General features: G+C 51.7%; 6 protein-coding genes across 6 annotated transcripts; all 6 read right to left on the bottom strand.

Moving 5' to 3' along the window:
* Window positions 1–1,817: 1,817 nt before the first annotated feature.
* BO94DRAFT_513817 (WD repeat protein) lies at window positions 1,818–6,427 on the bottom strand. Its single transcript, XM_025609856.1, has one exon. The coding sequence runs from the start codon at window positions 6,337–6,339 to the stop codon at window positions 2,248–2,250; it is 4,092 nt and encodes a 1,363-aa protein (XP_025469291.1). The 5' UTR covers window positions 6,340–6,427; the 3' UTR covers window positions 1,818–2,247.
* A 207-nt stretch (window positions 6,428–6,634) lies between these two features.
* Window positions 6,635–10,047, bottom strand: BO94DRAFT_533707 (exoribonuclease II). Its single transcript, XM_025611379.1, has 2 exons — window positions 9,475–10,047; window positions 6,635–9,396 (listed from the first exon to the last, which is right to left on the bottom strand). The coding sequence occupies exons 1-2, from the start codon at window positions 9,987–9,989 to the stop codon at window positions 6,774–6,776; spliced, it is 3,138 nt and encodes a 1,045-aa protein (XP_025469290.1). The 5' UTR covers window positions 9,990–10,047; the 3' UTR covers window positions 6,635–6,773.
* Window positions 10,048–10,726: 679 nt separating this feature from the next.
* Window positions 10,727–13,765, bottom strand: dscA (ubiquitin-protein ligase dscA). Its single transcript, XM_025614457.1, has one exon. The coding sequence runs from the start codon at window positions 13,459–13,461 to the stop codon at window positions 11,050–11,052; it is 2,412 nt and encodes an 803-aa protein (XP_025469289.1). The 5' UTR covers window positions 13,462–13,765; the 3' UTR covers window positions 10,727–11,049.
* A 337-nt stretch (window positions 13,766–14,102) lies between these two features.
* BO94DRAFT_397191 (magnesium transporter CorA family protein) lies at window positions 14,103–17,026 on the bottom strand. Its single transcript, XM_025607368.1, has 2 exons — window positions 16,917–17,026; window positions 14,103–16,857 (listed from the first exon to the last, which is right to left on the bottom strand). Exon 2 carries the CDS (start codon window positions 16,815–16,817, stop codon window positions 14,172–14,174), a length of 2,646 nt encoding a protein of 881 aa, XP_025469288.1. The 5' UTR covers window positions 16,818–16,857; window positions 16,917–17,026; the 3' UTR covers window positions 14,103–14,171.
* Window positions 17,027–17,950: 924 nt separating this feature from the next.
* BO94DRAFT_462053 (HhH-GPD family base excision DNA repair protein) lies at window positions 17,951–19,315 on the bottom strand (the record flags this gene model as incomplete). The annotated part of the gene is made up of 1 exon (XM_025607957.1): window positions 17,951–19,315. One exon carries the CDS (start codon window positions 19,313–19,315, stop codon window positions 17,951–17,953), a length of 1,365 nt encoding a protein of 454 aa, XP_025469287.1.
* Window positions 19,316–22,018: 2,703 nt separating this feature from the next.
* On the bottom strand, window positions 22,019–25,201 carry BO94DRAFT_555381 (glycine decarboxylase subunit P; the record flags this gene model as incomplete). Its single annotated transcript, XM_025613790.1, has 1 exon — window positions 22,019–25,201. One exon carries the CDS (start codon window positions 25,199–25,201, stop codon window positions 22,019–22,021), a length of 3,183 nt encoding a protein of 1,060 aa, XP_025469286.1.
* Window positions 25,202–25,725: the final 524 nt, after the last annotated feature.

The following is a 25,725-nucleotide window of genomic DNA, read 5'->3' as shown; positions in this document are numbered from 1 at the left end:
GAAGATGTTTTTACTTTATAAAAATATTAAGATAAAATAACTAAGTCAGAAGCTTGATTATTATAAGCTAAGATTATTTATTATTAAAGATAAGAAAAGACTGGTTAACTATAAGTTAAGGTTGCCAAAATCAATGAATAAAATTTATCCAGTATTTTATATCTCATTATTGAAACCCGTATTAAAAAATGCTAAAATTACAGAAAATATGGAGATTGATAATAATACAGAGAAAGAATATAAAGTTAAAAAGATCCTGGACTATAAGAAGATTAGTAGCAGATTACAGTATTTAATAAAATAGGAAGAATATGATATCTCAGAAAACACGTGGGAACTTATCAAGAATTTAACAGGTTATTACCAGCTTGTGGAGTAGTACTACTAACAGACAGATTAAAATTTGTCTAGAAAGAAGGGAAACTAACTAACTGAGTTAGACTAAGAGTGTCTGATATAGTGGCAAGTTGAGCAGCGTTATATTCATTAGCCAGATGCTTTAGCTCTTGGAGGTCCTCAGTGCTTGGAGGATCCTTATTATCCAGTTATTTTAACATATTCGAGTCATGATCTAACATCTGACTATCACAATTCTTCAGAAATCTGCGATGTTTTTGCAACTGCTTTATTTTTATAAATAATAGTTTAATCTGTTCTTCAGTCTTCTCAATTTCTTGAGCTATCTTTTCTTTATTATGTTAAAGCTTATCCCACTCAGAATCACTATAAAATTACTTTTTATATTTTTAGCCACGATGAGTGCAGGCCACACAATTTCGGTTTTTGGAATTCATAAAACAAGAAAGACTGTGGAAATCGTACTAAGTACAAGAAAAGTTGACCTAGACACTGTTATAAATAATCTGGTCAGCCTGTTGACAGTACTCCTTATAATGATTATACAGAGGCATGATGATCTATCTTGAGAAAAAGAAAATCAAGAAACTCAACTAACCTGGACGAGGGACACGCACCTTTATGTTCTTAAGGATAAGAATCTTGAAGGAGGGGAGGTGGTGTTACAGACCTCTGCTAGCTGAATAACTAGTAAGGCAGGCATGTCAGGCAGAAGGCCACATCCAGACAGAGAGGGGCTCTTATTAAGAAGGATCCCGACCTGAACTGTCAGGCAATATGGATCATGTGATTATAGTATATAAATAAGTATGTAATATATAATATATTATCATGATTTATGACTATTAAGTAAGTATATAATAGACCTGATGGTATATAGAATAGTATATGGAGAATGGATATATAAGAACACTTCTTTATGTACTTAGTTAGTTCTGTTCTTCATGCTCAATTCTAATTGTCTTTAAGTAATCTATGTTTTAATAGAGCTTAGTAACAATACTTGTCTGCACTTACTTACGGATAGCTGCGCGGCACTATCTGGCCTTACTTCTCTTCTTCTGTTCAGATCAAGTCATCTTTAGATAGTCAATAACCTGACTACCTTTGATTCAGTTCACAAGGTACGTATTGGAACGGGAGCTAAGCTAACAGGAACAGGGAGAAGCGATCCTAGGGTTTGACAATTATATAATGAAAATATAAATAGTTATATGAGTATTAATTTTTAAATATTTTGTATCTGCTATCTTATTAAAAAAATATAATTATATTTTTAAAGATTATATTATTTTAAAAGTACTTTCTAAGTATTTTTTAAGTAGTTTAATTATAAATCAAAAACTTATATATTTCTAAAGTTAAATTAATATTTTATTAATGTATTAAATACAGTGAATTACATGGTTTTATTACAGTAATGTATAAGATGATGTGGTTCATTCCTGCTTACTAATGGTCTTGGCATCACGTGAAAATAGGTACGGCTCACATGAACATTAAAACTAGGTCGCGTGAACTACGTCCACGCAGGATGTGGATAGAATTTGGTTAAGGCGTTGGGTAAGGTACTACTACTCTGGTTCTTGCTGCCATTCGGTGTGTATAGACACGTGTCGGTGCGTGTTTTCCATTGTTTTATTGTTTAAACAAAAATGTCGCCAGTGGCTACGATTGGGCCGAGCGAAGAAAGTAGAACCGAGCCCTAGCCAAAATATCAGGACACCGTAATCTATAGTCAGTCCGAGACGCCTGAACCGACAACAATAGGGGGTATCCGCAAACTCGCAAAACGCAGGCCGAACAAAGAAACTCGAGGGAAGAAGAGATTGTCTCATCTTCCACAGAACACTGTTTTGAAAGCCATTAATCAAAGCCGAAGAATCTGCCTTAGCTGCTGAGCCCACTCATGCCCCCAATACTCGAACGAGGTCCATTTCGGCGTGGTTGGCCCTGCTCACTGGGCGTTACCAACCGTACCTTCTTGGGTGACATGGTGCTAGTGGAGGCTCCACTAGGCCCAATGCTCGTCGCGGTAGTCGTAGTCGTGGAAGCGCTCCCCGCCGATGCACCAACGCCCAACATCCCACGAACTTTCTCGACAGCCCTGCTCTCCCCCTTAGTCCATGTATCTCGTTTGACAAAGCCCACACCAGCTTTTCGGCCAGCAGAATCACGTCTCTTCGACTCTTCGAGCAGCACGGAGCGATTGTGTTCGCGACGAGGGCCCGGACCACAATCGTGCATGCATCCTGGCATGGCGCAACCACCCTCGCTGACCGAGACATCATTCAGCCATGTACTTATGCAAGCCAGATGGCCTCCATGGCCGCAGCCTTGGCACCACGTCCAGAGAGTGGATCCTTTAGGCCGAGGAGGCGGGGAGGGGTCGGGGAAAGCTGAATCCAGATGCTGCAATTCGGACTGGGGAAGGAGATCTGTTTTCAGTGAGGAACGGGATGATGACATTGCGTGTGATGTGGCCTCCGATTCCGTCTCTTGGCATGAGGAAGCGGATGATCTTGATTGTTCCGCAACCCACTCGGGAGGCGGTTCGAGGCTCATGCAGATGGCACATGGCTCTTGAGGAGTGTTGCAACGATAACAACGACGGTTGTCGCTTTTTGGGTTTTCGTAAGGACGTTTGCATGTGAAACAGAAGACGTTTATATATGTGTCCGCTTGCGCGTACTCGTAGACTGCTGGGTAGGATGATACGCACAGCAACCGAAGCTCAGCAGCTTCAAGGTACATCGACTGACGCACCAACAGCTCATTGTACGCCTTGAATATGTATTCAGTCTCCTCGTCGGGAAGGATCTTGTCACAATCTTGGAAAATAAGGCGTAGTTTCTGAAGCAAGTGCGCAGCGGACTGAATATCCACATGAGTACCACTATGGTAGTGTCTGATTGCTTCTTTAATGAGCATTTCGACGCTCCATGGTTTGTTCGTCGTCACGTCGGGAGTAACCGGGAGAGTAACGTCGAGTAGATTCTGACTCGCTCCCGGAATTGTCGCGGTGAAGCGTACAGGGGCTTGGGCATCTTCGTCATACTTACCAACGGCTTTCAAAGGGCGGCTTTCCTTCAAAAGTGGAGGGGGGCTGGATGGCCGCTCGAGATGGATATGCTCCGGATATGTGATGCTTTCGTCCAAAGTTTCGCTATCTTGACTTCCTTTATCATTTGCAGCGGCGGCCCCGGGGACAGAGTCCCCTTTATCTCCAGTATAACTGCTACCAGGCGCAGCAGTAGCGACCTCTTGGTCACGACCACCATTCCCACGAGCCTCATACAGCTTGGCTGCCGACGACAGCGATGTAGCCATTGATTTTGGCGGTTGAGAGCTCTCTGTTGAGGCGGAGAACATCGGGAAGCTTTCTGACGATTCATGGCGATGGAAGCCGGGTGGCTTGATCGGCTCCATATGCGACTCTAGTGAAAGAATCTTCTTCGGAAATATTTTATAGTCACGAATGGCCGCCTTTTTATCCTCCATCTTCAGGTCATACTCATCTACTTCAGCAGCTCCCTTGGGAGCGACGGGAGGGATCTTCATATGCCAGTCCACTCTACCAGCAATAGCCCGGGGCGCAGACCTCTGGTCGTCCTCTGGATCTTGACGCACTGGGGCGCGTCCTGGTTCGGACGGCAGACTTTCGGGTGGGATGGGAGCATCTTCGCTTGCAGTAGATTGGCGATGCGTAAACTGATGGATTATTTGTGGATCGACATCTGACATGGATGACCAATCATTGGAGGTCATAGTGCCCTGATTAGAACTGAGAACTGATGGTGGAAGAGGCTTCATTTCCGTATTGTCGTTCAGAGACGTCATGTGCGAAGTTGAGCTGTCCAGAGATCCTAGGGGGGAATCGGGCAATGGTTGCGCGAGGGGCGTTGTCATATTTGACACGCTTTCAGAATCTGTCAGAGGATATTTCAGTGCTTCATTTTCCATTACACCTTTGAACAACTGGGCTTTTATTTTGTCATGCCTCCCATCTTCAGTTATCCTTTGTTTCTCAGAAATATGGCCTTCCTTGGAAGGCTTCTTCTTCATCGTGCGAGAGCCTTTCTCTAAGGAGTGACGCTGCTCTCTTGCTTTGAATTCGAGCTTCTGGACAACAGCAAACTTGATAATGCGCCAGGTCTGTGCTAATTTGAGTAAAGAAACGTCTTCGGAACATTGTGCATTGTGATTCAGCGAGTCGAGCAAGGATGACAATTTGTCCACTTGAACAGCATCTGCACCTTTGAGCAAAGCAGAATAATGTGAAGCCAGATACTGGAAGGTATCTCGATCTATCGTAGCCCCTGGGATGCTTCCAACTGCTCCAAGCTGGCGAGCCTCGGGGGTTTTAATCTTTGACAAAACCTTCTCTAATGGGAGGACAGCAACGAGGTCCGTCACAGCAGGCGGAGTACTGCCTAACGACTTAGACTGCCGAGCACTGCTAGACTTGCTATGCCGATGACGAATAGAAGCGAGCGAGGGCTCATCAAGCACATCTTCAGCAGGGCTCTGGCTCAATACTTCACCACTACTGTTCTCTTCTTGTTGAGGACCGACAAATTCGGTGGTGCTGAGGCCTAGAGTACTACGCTGGGGACGTTTTTGAACAAAGGCTAGCACTTCACCACTAGGGCTCCAAGCCACCGAGCACGTCGGCCGTTGGTTAATAATCTGGGGAGCGTATCGGATGTCGGTTTGGGTGAAAGCCCCGGCTTCACCGACTGTCCACAACAGATCTTTTGAATGCCAGAGCAGGTCGGTAGCATGGGCGTCGTATCGATCAAACTCGCGGAATGGTATGTGCGGCCGTCGAAGATCCCAGAGGTGCACTCGGGGATCTTCCTTGTCGTAAGATGTCACGACCTGGGATGACTGCCAATCGCCAGAGCCCTCCAGCTCCCTGGCCCAGGACGGCGGACGCCAACGAACGTTGAGAACAGCCTGGGGAGTCCGGAACTGAAAAGTTGGTTTCTGCCTGCGCTCGGCTGAAGAGGAGAAATCCCAGACCTTGACTTGCCTATCCGTGCCACCGCTGACAATGTGTTTCCCGTCGGGGTGCCAGTCTACCGAGAAGCACGGTCGGTCATGAGCAGTGATGCGCATCAACGGAGCATTAGATCTGCGACAGTCCCACAATTGTATCGCACCGCTGTCCGTTGCAGTTGCGAACATGACCCCGTCGGTTGGGGACCACCTGATATCACGGATGGCATCACTGTTGCCATGGAACAGGTCAAGGCTCCCACACACCAAAACACCACGTTCCGCAGAAGCTGTCCGCATGTCCCACATTCGGATGGAAGAATCCTGACTCCCTGACAGAAGCCACGACGCATGGTGCGGGTTGAAAGCTAGCCGATGAACTTGGCGGCTGTGTCCCTGGAAGCGACAGCATTCCAAGCCGGTCCGGTGCAAATCATAGACTACAATTCGGCCATTAGCCACCGCCGTGGCAATAATCTGATCGTACTCTCCATGTGACCACTTCACGTCTCTCACGGTCAGCTGGTCTTTATGCCGGGCGGAAAGCCCGCTGCCAACATGATGAGTGGAGGAATAACTAATGATGGCATTGCGAAGGTTAAACTCCTCTGAGGAGTGATCAGGCAACACGCGGATCGTCTTTAAGATCTCCTTGCCGCCGATGACTGCATGTGTCCGCTGCGGGGAGATGTCTAGAGCAGCAATCGGGATGCCGGTCTTATGGGAGACTGTCTGGGATTCGCCAGGTAATGACTTGGACCTTGTTGAACGGGGACTAGCCGACAGATCCGCCCGGCTTCCCGCCGTGTGTGGACTGGGAGGCCGAGACCCGGAGAAGAAGGGCTGGGCGAATCGTGCCAGAGCGCTGGCCGCGCGGTTGGAATACTTGTGACTCTGTTGCACGGGAGCTGGCGGAGGGGGAGGTGGCGGCGTTGGGGAGGAGCTGCTGCCTCGAGTGGGCAGTCGTGAGAAGTCGGACATGCTTGCCAGCCTGGAGTGGTCGGATATCAACCCGGTAAAGATCGGGACTGCAACATGATTGACCCAGTCACGATTGGTCCTGAGAAGGAGGTGGGAAAGGAAGATACGATACTCCGGGACACACGGGCGGCGGGTGAGGATGACGCCGCCGGCGCGCCGCGGTCACGGGGGCAAGATGCCAGTCACGTGACCCGCGACAGATACCGCTACGACCGGCAGGAGGCTCTACATTGATGGGCAGCGGAGGATTCGCCTGGGAGGCACCCCCAGACTTAGATCTACGGGCTTTGGATTCCCTAGACTGGATGGTTTGCGTAGAATGTTGACCAAGTTATATCCGAACTGGTTTGCTCTCGTCCCGGAAACGTGCCGAATCGACGATTCGCAGGCGAGAAGGACGAGGCAGAGGTAGAAGACGAATGGGACTGGACCGATCACTTCCATTCTCCCACCCGTTGGAATGGCTTGATCACCCGGGTTGCTTCCATGACAACCAGCGAGCGCGCCATATCAACCGCCGTAATCTTGGCTTCCACAACACTGAGAATGTCCAATTCAGGAAGCTCGGACATCTCCTCGGGGACCAGGACTTGGCAGCGAACTCCTAGGGACGTGATAACCGCAGTATACCCGTGTCCATCTGGGGTTCCGGCCATGGAGGTACTGCTGCACGGGCGCTGAATCAGGCACTCGAATGTCTCCGGGAGCGGGCACTCGGAGAAATAGAAGGCGCGGAACAAAAGCATACAGGCCCAGAACTGCTTCGACGCTACGTCACATTCCCGTATGCGGTTGCGCTTCCACTGAGACCGCGAAAGATATTCATCCACCTGTTCACGGGAGAAGGGTAGAGCTAACTCATCGGTCTGGGCGTCCAGGCGTCGGCCACGCTCATGTTCGAAGCGAATCGCAGCCTCGATCTGATAGTGTGCCAGAACGTCTGTGTATCTCCGTAAGGGACTGGTGGATTTGACATAGGCATCGAGTCCAAGCGGCGCATGATGGAGGGGACTGGACGAAGAGACCCCCTTAGGGGCTGCCAATTCCAACCACGACTGCCCTCCGTACTCCGACATGTTCTCGTTGGTCACCTTGGGGTATTCCGGGTGGTAGTATGTTCCGTCATAAATAGTGGGGATGTTGCGCTCAGCCATCCATTTCGCAGAAACCCAACACCCGAGGTTCATTAGGGCCGCGATGAGGTTGCGCTTCGTGAGATCAGCGACTTCATGAGGATCGGTTTGTCGCTGGGCCAACTGGATGACGGGATCACCAATGACGTAACGTCCTTCTGGTACTTTCATATTGGAGGGTTCCAAAGGCTTCGTACCGACGGCCATGGACACGGAAATATCGGGCCCTGAAGGCCATTCCATGGCGCCGTTTTTGCGCCGCTGCTCTCTGAATGCCAACATCAACTGTCTCAGTGTATGGAAGGTGTGTTCGTCTTCGGGAGCCAGCTCCTCTTGCAAGCAGTCACGCAAGTTGCGCTTGGGCATTTCTCCTCCCACTTTCAAGGGTTCCAAGCCTTTTTCAGTGCCGGGCTCGAAAAGACTGCGCAACTTGTCGTGCGTTATGTAGATCACATTCCTGACAGTTCCATTCGCGACGTTGGTGTCCAGAACCTCGCCTTGCATGTTCATCTTGGCGCTGAAGGTGAGTGTTGGACGGCCTGAAGCTAAGCTGAAGTGCTTTTGTGTGAAAGGGCTTGGCAGCATGGGGTATGTACGCTCCGGGGCGTACATCGTCTGGAGGCGCGAAGCAGCGTATTTCATGATCGTGCCGTCATGTTCAAGGAAGGCCGTAGGGTTAGCCACATGTATATGGATCCAGAATGTATCGTTCGATCCTGGTACGCGTTCGAGCGAGACACCGTCGTCAATCTCCTCAGCGGTCACATCGTCCACACAGTAGACCGGTAGATCGCCCCAGTCGGTCCGCACATCCTGCATCTTGTCTGAAAACTTCTCCGAGTCAAGCTTCTCGCACTCTCGTTGAACTTCCGCCCAGGAGGCATCCGAACTGGGAGAAATGCCATGGCCCGGAAGGCCTAGACCTTGATCGAGTAGGCGCAGATTCTCCCAGGGGTAGAAGACACCCAATTCCTGCAGAAACAAAGTTGCCGTTAATGGGTTCAGTTCAACAGCACCATACATGCCTGTGCTACGCATAATATGCGAACCGGCCGAGCGCATAGTCCCAGAACTCATTCTGCGAGGAGGAAGGCACCATAGCTGTAGGTACTCGATGATCATACGATCGGTATCAGTGAACTTTTCTGTGAGAATTTCACGATAGGTCTCATCCTTGCCATCCTGATGTGGTGCAAATCGCTGAGCACTTGGGCCGACGCAAGCCATCGTCGTAGGTGCACGAACGTTTCGGCTGAGCTTTATGAGTCGCTGAGCCTTTTGGAAGAATTTCTGTAGAGGATGGTCCTTGAAGCTGGCGACACCCTTGGAATGAACACTTCGGTAAAGATAGTCTTGGTGTTCGTGGGTCCAGGTCGTAACCGTTTGGATGACTGTGGCGATTCGTCTCGGCTTGACTAGGTAATGGTTGGTGAAAAGCGAACTCCGGTCATTCTCAATAAAGAAAGAATGGACATGGGCGATGCGATGCACAAGGAATAAGAAAACGTCATTCAGCTGATCCATTTCAATACCAAGAACTTTGCAGGTGAGCTCTTCTAATGTGTATTCCCGGAAATTCTCATCGTCGGCCACTAGATCATGGATACTATCGAGTCGAGACGCATTGGCGCGGTAGAGGTCTTGCACATCCTGGTCGAAGCGGTACATCTTCTGGAGAAGCTCAGCTCCGACATTCCTCGGAACTCCACCTTCGATAACCGATTGGAATTCCAACTTCATCTGGGCGGCTGCGCCGGGGACGTGCGGGAGCAGAGGCGCGACCATTTCTGGAGGCACAAACCGCTTCACGACATAGTCAATATCCTTGGCAAATGCTATCCGCCACTTTCCTCGTTCCGTATAGAATTGCTGCTGTTTATGGACGGATCGGATGTATATCGCAAATGACAGAACCCCGTCAACACTATTTTACCCGCAGATCAAAAGTTAGCGTTGGCCATTGAATCACGCGAGGGCAGAAGTCCCGGCAGTTTGCACTTACGAAGTTATCGCAACAAGATCTCCGGGCTCCAAGTATTGATTAAGACCCTCTCCTTCATCAGCCGTATTCGTGAAATCGAAAGAATCATCTGCCGTTCGTAGGGCATCGCTTCCGGCATCGCGAGCCTCACGGTTGTCGTTCAACATGTTTCCCACCCAAGGTGCAGACGCATCCAGAGAATTTGAGGTTCCGGGTCCTCGGACAGGGTCCATGTCGTTGGGCTGAGACTGCTGCCATTTTTTCAGGTAGGTTCGTATGTCCTTGTGTTCGTCGAACTCGAGCTTGAGACGGAGGTTGAGGACTTCAGTCGACGAATTCAAGAGGTCTTGGTCGAGGTACTTCGAGCTAGAGCTGAAGTGTCGCCGCGATACGAGTTGGGAGTAGTTGGAGAGATCGCTACGGCGTGGGATCGGTGGCGCGCGAGAGGCAATGCCGCAAACAAATTTCGACGTGAGCGCATGGTTCACCCTAGCCACTCGTTGTAGTACTCTCGTCTTCGGAAGTAACAAAGGCATCCTAGACCATCCATCATACATGCCCACAACCTTGAGGCAATCAATTTCTCCGGCAGGCTGGTGGAAGAGCGAATGAGAAATGGGAGGCGACAAGAGAAGATGGCCTAGGTCACATGCTGCCAAGCAATACCTCACGTGACCACAAACACGTGATCTGGCGTTTGTTGGAGATAATTAGGCTTATCTAGATAGTGCCGTGATATAGCCTCGGCTCATACTTCAGTGGGCTTAGCGCTCTATTCCCCCCATACGTCATAGGTAGATACATCTCACAAAAACATATCGACTCAAGTCTCCGCAAGGGTCGCGGGATCCCTATAGTATGTAGACGATCCTGTTGCGACACCATTTATTTATGCAAATGCAAACCATTTGAGCCCGGAATTAAACACTGAAATGTGCAGAGGCCATAAAATCTTCCTTTTTATTAGGATTAGTAGCATCAGTATAAATGCTAGCACCAATACGAACACTTACATTTTCGCAAGTAAAGCCAAACAAGTCACGCGTGGACAGCTTCAATAAAGGTCAGATTAAGCGATCTAAGTAGACTTCATTATCAATTCTGCCGGCAGTTAATACCAAAAAAAATCACATTTGCTTGATGGCCGCTAATGACCGTCATGCTCGTCTAATCTCTCACAGGCATGCGAGAGCCATGTGTGGGAGCAAACGGACGTGCATAGCGAGGGTCAAATTATAAGAAGACATATGCCGTTGTCTAGGGAGAGTGAGAACATTGTATAGCCTCATATCATTATTGTCTATCATACAGTATACTCCGTATAGTTTGTAAAGAGTAGAGACCACCGGGGTCGGATCGGGACATTAGATAATGCAGCTCGCCACCGCAGCCAGGAGGACGGATGTACTTTCTCCTATATGTGTTGCTGTGCGTTGATTCATGTACTGGAAGTTGGATTGAACAGTGGTTTGGGGCAGTATTCGTATACTTGCTTCAACCGGGAAGCGCCTACGTAGCCAACATCACGCAGCGGGCCCCATTTGGATTAAGTTGAATTGGCAAATCGACGCGATTCGAAGGCGAGAAAGCTCCCATCTATACAGGAGGGATGGACTCCCGGCAGATTGGACACTGCAGCCGGAGTCGCATCCAGCTCTCGAGACAGGTGCTATGAAAGATATGCCGGCATGGAGTAACCATGTACGTCCGTCGGCTGAGGAGGCTCGTGGCCCCGTCTGTAACGCTGCTGCCGCCGGACCCTCTGGGCGCCGCAAGGACGGGAACCTCAATCTCCTGCATGCAGATGGCACAGTCAAAGATGGCCTTCTTTTTATCTTTCGCCCGCTGCTTGTCTTCATCCTTAGCTTCGCTAGAGAATTCTCGCTCGTCAGCCCGCAAGGCCCCAATCGGGAGGACTCCACCAGACTCAAGATCGTCGGCCGATCCAGCGCTATCGCGTAGCACAGGGTGGTAGTCATAGGCGGGTGGCGCCCAGCCGCGAGGTACGAAGAACCGTGGCCCTAGGATATCCTGACTCGCCAATATCCAGACCTGAATCCACACCCAGCCAGCCAGGGCCAGAGCGGTGGTCGAGTCAGGCCGGATAAAAAGCACATTTCCCCGAGCGGTTAAGAAATAGATAAAGGGAAATAGCCGCAGAAAACTTTGACCGACCACGAAATCCCAGCGCAGGGCTTTGCGGCAGTTGCGCATCACATTGCGATATATCTGCGGTACCCAGAAGGATAGGTAGACGAACCCGAGGGCCCGAGCATATATGGCCCCCATTCGGTTGGGCCAAAGGAACGACCATATAGATAGAATGAGCAGGACAAACAAGGTAAAGTAGAACCGGGCGTACATGGCTCCAACATCACCCCGAGTATCCCGCGCAGTCGGCGCAGTGCCCGGATTCGCAGGTGGCTCATCTTCTTCCGCCGGAGGGTCCTGGTCGGGGGTAAGAATAATCGGTGTCGCGCCGGTATCACTGACTCGAGCCGTAGTGGCAGGCAGGGGCAAGTTCCCTGTGCGCGGAGTTGTCGAGAGGTTGGGCCGGCGGTCTTGCTCCCTCCGTTCGGGAGCCTGGACGGCCCAGATCTCCATCATGAACTTCATCCCGATGTAGCTGACGGAAAGGAAGGCAAGGAAGGATGCAGTGGTCATGACGAGGAATGATACAGCAGGATAGAGCTCCAGAAGCATGAAAACGAGCACAAACGAATCTCCGAATGCCATGAGCGCGATTGTGTAGAAACTGACCCGGCTTCTAGTAGAAGGTGTGGACGCTTCCTTGATCTGACGCAGGAGCAACGCAATCTGGGCCACGGAGAAGGCCGAGATCACAAAGATTATGCGAGCCGAGTACTTCCCAAATTCCTCCAGTTTCGGACCCGACAGATACAGCGCGTCGGTGGGAGGGAAGTCTGGAGTTCCCTTGGTCTCAAGGACATACCCACAGTCGGGAGAGAATACCACCGCGGACATAACCAACAGTGGGGGGGATGGGATAGGCGCTCCCATAGGGTACCGCAATTCCTGTTCCAGTTGCTCAATGATGTCTTTGTCTGCGAGGTAGCCATGAATTGCGACCGGATGCTGCTGTAAGTAGACGATATGTTCACATTTCGGCGCGGGGTATTCCATCTGCTCAGTCCCGACCAGCGAGGACCAAGGAAACAGGGTGGGCGGCCGATTTTGTTTCTCAGATATAGTGTCCGAGAGAGACTTGATGAGGAGCTGGTGGGTGAGATTGTAGGCGTCCGACGAGAGGGCCAGGTGTGGCAACGAGAATACACCCCCAAACTTCTCGCTGGTTGTACTCAGAATGATGCTCCCGGTTTCCGGGAAATGAACACCAAATAGCGATAGATACCAAGTGTTGCCCCAGAAATCACCGCTCTCCACCGCCAATGTTGCTCGAATTTCCCGGACATGACCGTGAGGCAACCGAAGCTCTTCCCCGCCCCCCTCTCGTAGATCGAGATAGAAGGTGCCACTCTCTCCTGTAATATTGTGGCTGAACTCATGGGTGAAGTATTCGTTTTCGAGGACGATGGCCGTGGTATTCAACGGGGGGTGTTCCTTGTCCTGCTTGCGACGGACCCACTCCCCGCGTAGCTTCCCCGTCGCATTGCGATAGACAGGGAGGAGTAACTGTGTCAAGTTGAGATCAGGAAATGCGTCCGGGACCGCAAGGGTCTTGGGAGGCCTCAAGCCTGCTTCCGTCATGGTAGACCGGAGTTGAAGCCGGGCTCTGTCCTGGACGTCTGGAAGAAGATCCCAGGCATAACTGTCGTTTTTCCTGACCCCTGAGAAGGGGAGCCATCTGTCGGCAGCCGGGTCAAAGTCTCCATACTTGGATTCATTTAGCATCCGAAGAGCATTGTGTTCCCTGGCCAGTTCCCGTTGGTGTTCTCGATCTTGGGACACCAAGGGAGAATGAGACTGCGAGCTCAGGAGGAGGTAGAAGACTACCAGAAAGAAAAAGAAAGAACCGCGGTGATCCATAGATGCCGATTCGTCGCGAGCATCGGACGTGAGGGTCTCCGAAGGTCAAACCTATGTCGTAGTGCGCGACATGGCCAGTTTACATCGGACCAGAACACGGGGGAGTAGTGGTCGCGGGGAAGCGGCCGTTGAACTTCTTGGCGAAGCGCCGGAGGATGGATGTGTTTATGCAATGAAGCCGCTTGCGACAATAGTGATGGAGTTGATCAGGGCCGTCAATTCCGGGGCGAATGCTGCCTGCAAGGAGGTCGGCAAGGGTCCCTCCGGGGGCGGTTATCTGACGTTCAGATTCAAAAGTTCAGATCTACCGCAAAGACGGTGGGGGGAATTGAAGGGGGAAAAGACCCGGCGTGATCCCGCGCGATCCCGTGCGGGGTCACATGACTCCCGCGGCGTTCTGTGCACGTGACGCTAGCGGGTCCACATACAATGAAAGCTTGTCGATGACGATGCCGTGTCAATGACGTCGTGATGACTCCTATAAATTATTTCCATCTATTGACATTGACATTACCTATCTATACACAGGAACCACAGATCTTCCTTCAACCGCTGGATTATCTCCCTAGATAGCACCACAGAAAGCGAGTTCCATTAGACCAATAGAATATCAATTGAAATTAGGTGCAAGCAAAATAAAGCAACCGTTCTTCGTACTCCGTGTATCCTCCAGCCATGTCTAAGTAGTTCGGAGCTGACCAAGCGGCAGCTTAGACAATTTTATATACGCGCTTCGCGATCAAGAAAGACGCGAAGGCAAAGAGAACCAGCCCCGCTGTGATAGACCAAAACCATGACAGGCTGTCGACATCTTGTCCCGGGACCTTCACGTTCATCCCCCACATCCCGCAGATGATGTTCAGCGGAAGGACAATCGTCCCCAACACTGTTAACTTCCCCAGAACGTCGGCTGTCTGTTCCTGCCGCTCATTCATGAGGATATTGATCTGCGCCAGGTAGTTGGAATGCGCCCGCGACAGAAGGGTTTCGTAGTAGGTCAGGCTGCTGGTCATCGTCATGATATGATCTTGGATATCACCCAGATAGAGACCAATCTCCGACTTGGGCGCCACTTCCCACTGTTCATTGCACCGTTTGGCAAACCCCTTGACAACATCCGCCTTGTTGCTGAGGAGCCGGTACATCCCCATTACCTTCTTGCGGCAGACCCCCACGCGCCGGAGCATCTCACCAGGGGCTAGAGATGTTTTTACACTCTCATTATCTCCATCTTTGTTTTGCCCTATCCCGCGCTCATCTGAATGCATCTGCATGATCTTCTCGTCGATCTCATCAACCTCATCCTCAATGGCCTGGATCAAGGGACCAAACACATCTGTAATATCGTCGATAAGCGCGTACGAAATCCAATCAGAGCTTAGAATCAGATAGTCCATCAGTTGTCGGATACGTCGGCGTACATTGGCTGGATGTGGAGTCTGAGAGAAATGAAAGGACAGCACACCTTCCCGGAAGACAACCACATACATGTTCACGGGTTCAAGGTAGTTTTCACTGTTAGGGTCTTGCTCAAAGGTCCGGTAATTCACAAAATAATAGTTCCGGAACAGCTCAACTTTCTCGCGTGCCTCTTCCATCATGATGTCCTCGGTTGTCAAAGCATGGATACCAAACGCCTTGGCCAGTACGCGCATCTCTGCGTCTGTTGGAGAGAGAACATCAAGCCAGAAGGTCGGTCGAGGCCCATACCGCTTGGGTTTCGGTTGAGGCGGTTTCCGTGGGGGAGATGCATCCACCGGTGTGCGTGCCTCTGAAACAGCTTCACTGATGATCGATGTCCGGGGCTGTCGTCTATGATTGTTGGAGAGGCCCTGGTGGGTGTTACTAGTGCCACCATGGGTGTTCCCATTCGGTGATGTTACCCGGGCTTCATTGCCGCTAGCATGATGGTTGTGGTAATCTGTTGTGTCCTCGCCATGCTGGTGAGACTCCGAGTCATCTTCGTCGGACGAGACCTCCAACTCAGGAGGGTCAGGGATGAAGAGCTCGCGAAAGCTGCCACCAGGCTGGCATAGCTCAGAAATGGTCTGGGCATGAATAGTACTCTGAAACTCTTCATTGAAGTAAGTGAATCGGTAGGGGGCTTCCTCTTCTTCACGTCGCCAGAGTCGGTATTGAGGACGAAGGCGACCCTCGACGAGCATGGGCTCGCTAATTTTTTTCGCGCGATAAGCCCCCGATCGTTCCTCTTTCTCCTGGCGACTCCAGTCTTCCAGGACAGATAGATCAGGCCATTCCCGGAGCCGTCGTCTCCGACGATAGCCTTCTCTGGCTGTTCTCTGTGCATCTTCTTCGGCCAGTTCTGAAACAACCTCAGTTGGAAAGCAAACATCCTCTTCAGCAGGGAAGGTTGTACGACGACGGAGACGCTCCTGGGGCATAATGTGGGGCGAAGCCGGTGAAGACCCGGAGGTTGTAGGACGATTATTGGCCCCATCAACATCAATCAACAAATCATGCGTGCGAGCCAGTTGTTCCATCCGATTATCAATCGACTTGGCCAGCGAAAAGTCAAACTCAGCCCCCGTTACCACCGCATCATCATAGTTCATCTCGGGTCCCAGTTTCGGCGAGGTTGGCATGGACGGGGGGTTATTGATATCATAATCGTGATCTGGCTCGGGAAACTTGGGGCTCTGTATCGCTCGAGGCGAGCATCGTGATGAACTTGAGCGGCTAGAGACAGGCCGTAGCTGGGGGAAAGAGAGGGGGCTCGACCTGAAATCAGAGCCGTATCGAGGCAAGCTGGGAGTATGGCCGGAGGACGGCAGCATCAATGGAGTCCGATCATTCACTTCTTCATCGTCGCTGTGAGCTTCCACTCTGGCCCCGGCCGGGAGGGTACGCGAACCCGAGTCGATGGGACGCAAAGGGGTGGATGAGGAGCCCGGACGGTAGGACTGAGCCAAGCGGCTGTCTCTCCGCGGCCTCATGGGCGGTTGATGGCGGTGGTCCAGTAAGGCTTCACTCTCTAGGCTAGTGCTACTGAGCCCCCTACCCAGCTTGTAGAACGGCAAGGCCGCTTGAGGCTTCGTCTGATCCGCTGCCATAATGCTGGTGTTCTCTGCATCGGGGATCGAGGCATGGGGTGCGGCCGGGTGAGGATCTTCTGCACCCCCCAGAAAGGATTGGCGGCGATGACGACGCTTCCGATGACGGGGTTTCTTCCGTTTGGCCGACTTGATTGTTCCCGATCGGCTGCCTGCACGGTCCGATCCAGGAGTCTCGTAGCCACGCGTGGTTCCTGACTGGGAGTCACCAAGTCGACTATTATGGCGGGCGGGCTTGCTGGGGCTGGGAGCGGTCTGATGCGAAGTAGACGGTGAGGGCTGCATTATGGTGATCGATCGAGAGCCTCGGGGGCCGGACGCAAATCTGCATGCACGATGATCGGACCGAAATGTGGACTAGATGGGTAAGAGGTCCCAACCAACCCTTATCTCGGTGGGGGCGAGGTAGCTCGGTGAGTCAACGAATGCCCCCGTAATTACCTAGATATGTCGACAGCGGAGCGACCGCAGCGATAAGAATGACGGTGAGACGGAGGAGGATAAGAATAAGCACGGAGGCAAGGAAATCAGGGATGCCGTGGCAGCCAGCCTAGTAGGGCTCAGCGTGGTCAGGGACAATTCATCGGGGCGCCGGGCGCAGAGCGATTGGAGATCGGCGAGCGAGGGGCCAGGCGTGGTGGGACATGAGGTGCTTCCAACGGCAAGGGCTGAGCTCCATCGACCAGAGAGCCGGGACAGGAAGGATGGGGTTGTATATGGGACCAAGGCCAACGGTCAGCAAGACCAGGGAGAGGAAGAGGAAGAAGAAGAAGACGGAATATCAGCTTCGTCTGACGGACGGGGGAGGTGAAGTGAAGGTGAAACGGGAGATCCGAGTCGTCAGTTCCGGAGTACTTCCAGTCCTGATGGTTTCCCCTACCTATGCCCCAAAGAGACCGCGTCAGATCACGTGGGACTGCTCTCACGCGATGACATCATGTGCCAGCTATGTAGTCACATGACCGGCTAGCATATCAATGGCCACGTGATGACGGAGATCCCCATGACTGACTGATTAATGCTGCTATCTGCTATCTGCTATCTGCTATCTATCCACACGCATAGTACTCAAGGAAGAAGCTTTCCAAAAAGGCTTTAGTTCCATGACGCGGTCAATGACCCTGACTTCGCAATGACGTCTTGATGATGATAGCCCGAGAGAAACCCAGGGAACGAGGACTGAGACAACAACACTCAGTCCATAGCGAACATATATAGATTAGTACTTAGTAGCAAGAATGTGGCCCCACCAAGAGCCCGAATAACATCTGAATAACCAGCCCCCTGATCATAAAACACAACGAGTTCTACACTTGCACTTGTTTCTTGGCCTTCGTCGGTCTGAGTAGCTTTTGTAGAACAAGATACCAATATCTATCTACAACGTTGCCGGATCTCCCTCATCAAGCAGTACGGCATCAAGGACGGCGCTTGCGGCCATTCGGGCTACGAGCATCCTGAGGGAAATCCGTGCCCCCGGGCCTTTCCTTTCTCTTCCCCGTTCTCGTCACCAGATGATCAATCACACAACCCTTCTCCCACCCGGCTGATGACTGCCCCGTAATGGCCCGACATCTCGGACAGGACTTGCCGTGGCGGATGAAGAGCTGATGAAGGGAATACTTCAGGTGGTTCGGGATGCGGACCTCAAGATGGCTGAACGCCGTGATCTCGGTCGCTTTGTCTGGGGGCACCCAATTCAGCCACTTGCAGATCCGGAAGATATGAGTATCCACTGCAAAGCAAGGCCGTTGCAGGCAGAAGAGCAGGACACAGGCCGCTGTTTTGGGACCTATCCCGGGGTATTTGATCAACTCCCCCATTGCATCCTCCGTGGCGAGGCTATGGAGATGGTTGAGGGAAAGGAAGTTCTGGTCAGCGCACGCAATCTCATACTGCTTGCCACTGTCGGGCTTTTGAAGCAGATCGGGTGGTGCCTCCAGCGAGCCTTTGACAAGCACATCTCGACGCTCCTGGTTCTCTTGGTAGACCATATCTAGTATAGCCTTGATCTTCTTGCTCTTGACGTCCGCTAAGCCGCCACGTTTGATGGCCTCAAAAACATCCTTGAGGGACGCCTGACGGATAGCTTCCCAGTTCACACTCCCTTTGCCGATCCCTTCCTCCAGGATACCGAACTTCTGCACCAAACCGTTGAAGGCCATGGCAGAGTTGTTGCCACTTGTTGCCCCGCTGAGTAAAGTACGGATCAGAGCATCCAGGACTGAAGGAACCTCGCCGCAACCGGTCACCGTAAGAGACGGCTCAGGGATGGTGGTGGGTGCGACAATCTCTCCATGCACAGTTGAAAGTAACCGGTTGACCTCTTCACACTCTTCTGGGGTGGGACGAGTCCAGTCCGGGAATGGAGTAGTTCCAGGGGTGAGGCTGTATTGATTAGTCTTTTTTGACTTCTTTCCTTTCTCGGGAGTCCCAGGTGTAGTGGTTCGAACTCTGTCAACAGTATTCTGCAGAGTGCTGGCAAGTTCCTCTATTTTCTCGCTCTTGATGTATGCTTTTCTATCATTCTTCCGCGGGGATAGAGTGAAGGCTGGACCTAGATTATGAGGAAGCTCGGGAACCTCACTGGGGTTCGCAGCTCTGGCGGTCGTTTTCCGCCTTTTGGAAGCAGGAGGACTAGATAGAGATTTATTTGGACCGTCCGACACCGCAGGCGTTACTTTCCCCGTCGGATGCTGTAGAGTGTCAACATGCGATGCCTTGGACGGTTGCAACTGAGCTGCCAGCAATGCTGCCTCCTGCGCCGTGGCGGAACGCGTCATACGAGCCATAGCGAACCACTGGGTGCCATGTGATACGTGTTAAAGAAGCGTGGCTGAAAATGGAGATGCCGGCAAACAGATTTCAGGTTGGAGGCTCGAGGGCGAATGAATCCAGAGGTAGAATGCCCGAGGGTGAAGCCCCCAAGAGAAAGACGGATGTTAGTCAAGTGACATCATCGAGGGACGAGATGACATTTCCAGGCAAGGCCCATGGATGGGATTGATTACCCCAGTCACTGGTATTAAGTATAACGTAATCGGTAAGCGAGTGGCCACGGCAAGCGAGTGGCCACCCGCGCGCGTCAGTTTCGTGTTTTTTAATTTGAAGCAATTCAACCACCAACAATTCTACCAAATATGCCTCGATCGTCAAATTCTTTGGTGGAACAAGAGGGCCGTATCTGCCTCGCTATTGAGGCTATTCAAAATGGTGAATTTTCGGTTATCAAGGAAGTTGCAAGTGTCTTCAACATTCCGCGTTCAACTCTGCGATGATGTCTTAATGGAGTCAAAGCATGGTCAGATACACGTGCTAACTTTATAAAATTGACTCTTCTTGAAGAGGAGGCTTTAAAAGATTGGATTCTCTCGCTTGTAAGGCGTGGACTTTATCCTCGGCTGTTATATGTTCGAAATATGGCAATAATCCTTCTCCAAAAATGTGACTCGGATTCCACAGTCTCCGTGGGTGAAAAATGGGTATATAACTTCATTAAATATACACTGGAATTAAAGAATCAATTCTCTTGAAGATATCATATCCAACGTGTGAAATGTGAAGATCTAAAGCTTTTGACTGAGTGGTTCAACCGTGTTGAAGCTGCAAAGAAAGAATATGGTATTTTTGATCAAGATATCTGGAACTTTGATGAAACTGGCTTTACTATGGGAATGGTAGCTATAGTCTGTGTAGTTACACGGTCTGACTGCATGGGTAAGCTGTTTTTTATACAGTCAGAAAATCGAGAATGGGTGACTTTAATTGAGTGTATCAATGCCGCTGGTGTGGTGTTGTCACCGTACTTGATTCTTAAGAGAAAAGTTCATATAGAGGCATGGTATTAAGGCCTTTTTTTCTCTGATTGGCATATCAATCTATCATCAAACGGTTGGACTTTTAATGATATTGGTTTACATTGGTTTTGTGAATACTTTATTCCTTCCACCAAGGACCGGCAGATTGGGCAATATAGTCTCTTGATTTTTAATGGACATGACTCTCATTTGACTACGGAATTTGATAATATATGTAGTCAAAATGGCGTTATTTCTATCTGTATGCCTCTGTATTTTTCACATCTTTGTCAACTGCTTGATGTTGCTTGCTTTGTACCGTTAAAATGAGTGTATAGAAGCTTGGTAGAACGGTTAATCCGCCAGGGCATCCACCATATTGATAAGATTGATTTTTTGGATACGTATCCAGAAGCACGTTCTCTTGTCTTTAGAGAACCAACTATATGCAATGCCTTTAAGGCTTCAGGATTGGTTCCATTCCAGCCGGACAAGGTTCTTGGTAGGCTGGTTATATAGCTCTATGAGCCTACTCTAACTAGCAGTATTACTACTACATTAACAGTGCCAAAAACGCCCAAGAATACAAAGTAATTACGGAGGCATGAAACTATAATTGAAAGGCTTCTTCGTGAACGTACAATCAGCCTGTTCTTGCAGATGAAAGCAGCGTTATCCTATATTGTAAAAGGATGCGAAATCGCCTTCAACCGGGCTGCCTTGCTTGAGCAGGAAGTTGATGAATTATGAACTGGATTGGAGAGGCAAAATACCAAGAATAAGAGGTCTCATTGCCAGATGGCTGGTCTAAATGGCCTCACCGTTGACGAGGCCAAAAACGTGTTTAAAAGAATTTGTGAAGCTGATCAAGTTGGTGGAAGTCAGCTTGAAGAATCAGCTGCCGGCGAGGAACAACCTTGCCGCTGGGCACCACCTCGCTGCAGCGAGTGTGGAACAATTGGGCATATAAGAACAAGGTGTCCTACACGTCAAAACACCAAATAAACACGTTATTTTGTTGATATATAGTATATAAAAGCTTCATCTTTTCATGGAAGGCTGTTTTGGTGGACGCGGGTGGCCACTCGCTTACCGATTACGTTATAGGGTATACAAGAAGGCTCTTCCACTTCCCAGTGAACTACTAGTAGTCACCTTTCCATTGTCGGTTATCTTGTTCGTTGTAGCTTATTGCCGGATGTCTCAACCAGTCATTTCAAGATGTTCAGATTTCATCGATATCATTAATATTCATCAGGTTTCTGCCCCCCCGAGACCCGCATCCATTTTCAAGACCTCTGTCTGGGGTTGACCCGCAAGGCGCCGAAACGGACTTAATAAGGAGAAGAAACAACCGACCGACCAAGCCCCATCCGCGCAGAATGTGAGGCGGTGGCGTCCGCCGATGTGATCTGTCAACCTCCACGATCCTGATTCAGGGATGATGCAGGGTCCAACAGAGTCCCCACTGGCTCGGTAAAGGCCGGTGTCATGTCGTGCTCGCTGGCAGGAGTCCGTACGAGGGCCCGGTTGAAGGGTGCGCCCGCAGGTAGGATGCCGGGTTGAGGCGAGTCGGTTGAGTCGACAAATCGCAGGCGGGGGGACGCAACGGTAGAAAAATAAGTAAGAATTATGTACATGAATTATTTATCCTGAGCAAAGTGTCTCGGCCACAGCTTCATAGACCATTTACTCGGTATCCTCCACCGGTCCGCAGGTGCAGAAGAGGTTCTGGTCGCCATAGGCATCATCCACACGCGTCACCGATGGCCAGAACTTCTTCTCAAGAAGGTAGGGCAACGGGTACGCCGCCGCCTCGCGAGAGTACGGCCGGGTCCACTCGCCCGCCAAAAGGTCGCGCTGGGTGTGCGGTGCCAGCTTCAGCACGTTGCCCTCCCGAGGCTGAGCGCCGCTCTCCACAGCCGCAATCTCCTCTCGGATGGAAATAAGAGCATCGCAGAATCGGTCGAGCTCCGCCTTGTTCTCCGACTCGGTAGGCTCGATCATCAAGGTGTTGGCAACGGGCCACGACATGGTCGGGGCGTGGAAGCCGTAATCCTGAAGACGCTTGGCGATATCAATGGCCTCGATGCCGCAGGTGTCCTTGAACTTGCGCACATCGAGGATGAATTCGTGCGCGCAGCGGCCATTCTCGTTCGTGTACAGGATAGGGTAGTGGTCCTGGAGGCGCGCGAGGATATAGTTGGCGTTGAGCAACGTAATCTTTGTCGCATGCGTGAGGCCCTTGGATCCCATCATGTTGATGTAGTTGAAAGTAATGGGCAGGATGCTGGCGCTACCCCAGGGGGCGGCGCTGATCGGGGGCGAGGACGATTCAGTGCGCTTGGACTGAAGGTACTCGCTACCCGGGTGAGACGGGAGATAGGGCCTCAGGTGCTCAGCAACACCGATGGGGCCTACACCCGGGCCACCGCCACCGTGGGGGATACAGAAGGTCTTGTGCAAGTTCAGGTGGCACACATCGGCGCCGATCTCGCCAGGAGAGCACAGACCGATCTGAGCGTTCATGTTGGCGCCGTCCATGTAGACCTGACCGCCATGCTGGTGCACAATCTCACAGGCCTGCTTAATGCCAGGCTCATACACACCGAAGGTGCTGGGGTAGGTGATCATCACGGCAGCCAGCTCGTCCTTGTGCTTCTCACACTTGGCCTTCAGGTCTTCCAAGTCCAAATTGCCAGTCTTGGTGTCACATTTGATCGTAACCACGCGCATACCAGCCATGGCCGCACTGGCAGGGTTCGTGCCATGAGCGGAGACAGGGATTAGGCAAATGTTGCGCTTGTCGCCTCCGTGGGCCTCCTGGTACTTCTTAATGACACGCAGACCAGCGAACTCACCCTGTGCGCCGGAGTTGGGCTGTACAGTAACCTCGGCCATACCGGTGATGTCCGCCAGCTGCTGCTCAAGATCGTCGATCATCTGGGTGTATCCCTTGGCCACATCGGCCGGCAGGAAGGGGTGCATCTGCGAGAACTCGGGCCAGGAAACCGGAATCATCTCCGTGGTTGCGTTGAGCTTCATTGTGCACGAACCTAGAGGAATCATGGAATGAGCCAGGGATAGATCCTTCGACTCCAGGTGACGAATGTAACGCAGCATCTCCGTCTCCGAGTGGTGAGTGTTGAACACAGGGTGGGTCAGGTAGGACGATGTACGTTCCAGGCTGGCGGGGATAGGGGCAACACCAAGATCCTCTTCCAAGCCAACCTCGTTCTTGGAGGCGTGGGCTGCGAACACTTGCAGAATGGACTTCACTTCCTCACGACCGACGGTCTCATCCAAAGAGATTCCGACCTTCGTATCATTCAGACGGCGGAGGAAGATGGACTGTTCCCGTGCAGCAGCAACGATAGCATCAGTATCCTGGCTGCTGGACAGCTCGACGACAACCGTGTCAAAGAGGGCGCCGCCATCCGCCGTGTTGGACTTGACCGGAGTGCTGTAGCCCAATGATGCGAGCTTGGCCTGCAGAGTGGTGGTCATCGACATGATACGCTGAGCAATAGCCTTCAAACCGGCAGGTCCATGGTAGACGGCATACATGGCGCTCATGTTGGCGAGAAGGGCCTGCGCCGTGCAAATGTTGCTGGTGGCCTTCTCACGGCGAATATGCTGCTCTCTGGTCTGAAGGGCCAATCGCAGGGCACGATTGCCCAGGCGGTCTTTCGACACACCCACAACACGGCCGGGGACCTTGCGCTTGTACTTGTCCGCACAGGCGAAGAACGCTGCATGAGGCCCGCCGTATCCCATAGGCACGCCCAGTCTCTGAGCACTGCCAAACGCAATATCCGCACCAAACTCGCCGGGAGCCTTAAGAAGAGTCAGAGCCAACAGGTCCGTCGCAACGCTGAAGGTGCCGCCGTTGCTGTGGATCGTGTCACTCAAGCTCTGGAAGTCGTAAATACCACCCTCGGTGTCCGGGTATTGAGCCAGCACGCCGATGAGGTTGTCTCCCTGCTCCTTGACCAGCTTGAACTCATCCGCCAGAATGTCTCCAACCACCAAGTTGATGCCAAATCCCTCTGCCCGCGAGCGCATCACCGCAATGGTTTGGGGATGGCAGAGATGAGACACGACGTAAGCTTTGCCGGCCTTTTTCTGCTTTGACATTGGCAGGGTGGCCAAGGACATGGTCATGGCTTCAGCGGCCGCTGTACCTTCATCCAGGACCGAGGCATTGGCGAAAGCCAGCCCGGTGAGATCAGCCGTGAGCGTCTGGAAGTTTAGGAGCGACTCCAGGCGACCCTGACTGATCTCTGGTTGGTAGGGGGTGTAGCTGGTGTACCATGCCGGGTTCTCTAGGATATTGCGAAGAATGACCGGAGGCACAATGGTCGGGTAGTAGCCAGTCCCGAGGTAGACCTTGCCCGAAACGTCAATTTGTTTGCGGTAGGTATCCAGGAGTTTCAACATATCCGTTTCCCCCAACCCACCATGCACGCTGCTATGAGGAAGGTTCGCAGTCGAATGCGGAGCCGCCACTTTGAGATCCTTCTTGGAGAGAATGTCCGCCGGGAGCACTTGTTTGACGAACTCATCGAGCGAGGCTACCGGGGGGTTCAGGGTAGCCAGCATCTCCTTGGCGGCATCTGGAGAGGGGCCAATGTGACGTCTGGGGAAAGTATCGAGGGGCTGGAATAGATCGGGGGGGTGAGGGACGCCATGATCGGCAACGGAGCTCGTGTAGACGGGTCGTCGTGAGGAGGGGGAGGGTTGTGTGGTCGTGTGAAGGGAGCGAAGGAAGGGGGGAGTGGCTCTGCGCATCGCCATGGGCGACGACAAGGGTAGTCGGGCGCGCAGGGCCAGCTGGCGGGGTCCCCGAAGGGCGCACCAGGATGTAGCCATCGCTACGGTTGTAAAAGGAAGAGGAGGAGGAAAAGGGAAGGAGGGAAAGACCCGGTTGTATAAGGCTTCACGCTTCAGTACATGTGATGGAGATGAGGAAGAAGAAGATGAAGAAGAAGGAGATGATGATGATGAATAAGAGGGAGTGGAGGGGAGGAGGAAGGAGGAAGATAGAAGAAAGCACTAAGAAAGAGACGAGGCAGGGGGGGGTAAGTAATGAAGGAAGGAGGGAGGGACTAGATATCTACTACGAAGTAGTACACACCGCGGACAGCCATCCGATGGCGTGCCGGGAAACTGGCTGCCCGGCCGATAAGGCCGATAACATCCCCTCCGGCCCAATCAGCAGTGGCCCGGGAGCCCCGCCATCGGCGATAAGCCGTCGTTTCCCGCGGGAAATCTGGGGCTTCCAGAATCTCAGATAACTTGCATGAGTAACACATATCTAGATACTCTGGACTCTGGACTCTGGACTCTGGACCCCGGAGACTGGACCCTGGACCCCGGAGACTGGAGACCGGAAA

Source organism: Aspergillus sclerotioniger, assembly GCF_003184525.1.
Source record: "Aspergillus sclerotioniger CBS 115572 chromosome Unknown BO94scaffold_9, whole genome shotgun sequence".
Lineage (NCBI taxonomy): Eukaryota > Fungi > Ascomycota > Eurotiomycetes > Eurotiales > Aspergillaceae > Aspergillus > Aspergillus sclerotioniger.
The sequence above is the reverse complement of the archived record's forward strand: the minus strand, read 5'-3'. Positions and strand labels throughout refer to the sequence as shown.

Excerpts from the sequence above, each read along its gene's own strand:
- BO94DRAFT_533707 (XM_025611379.1), bottom strand. The coding sequence starts at position 9,989 with ATGCCTTTGTTACTTCCGAAGACGAGAGTACTACAACGAGTGGCTAGG. Across the intron at positions 9,397-9,474 it reads GATCTTGTTGCGATAACTTC|TGTTGACGGGGTTCTGTCAT; the intron begins GTAAGTGCAAAC and ends CGGGTAAAATAG.
- BO94DRAFT_397191 (XM_025607368.1), bottom strand. The coding sequence starts at position 16,817 with ATGCAGCCCTCACCGTCTACTTCGCATCAGACCGCTCCCAGCCCCAGC.
- BO94DRAFT_513817 (XM_025609856.1), bottom strand. The coding sequence starts at position 6,339 with ATGTCCGACTTCTCACGACTGCCCACTCGAGGCAGCAGCTCCTCCCCA.
- dscA (XM_025614457.1), bottom strand. The coding sequence starts at position 13,461 with ATGGATCACCGCGGTTCTTTCTTTTTCTTTCTGGTAGTCTTCTACCTC.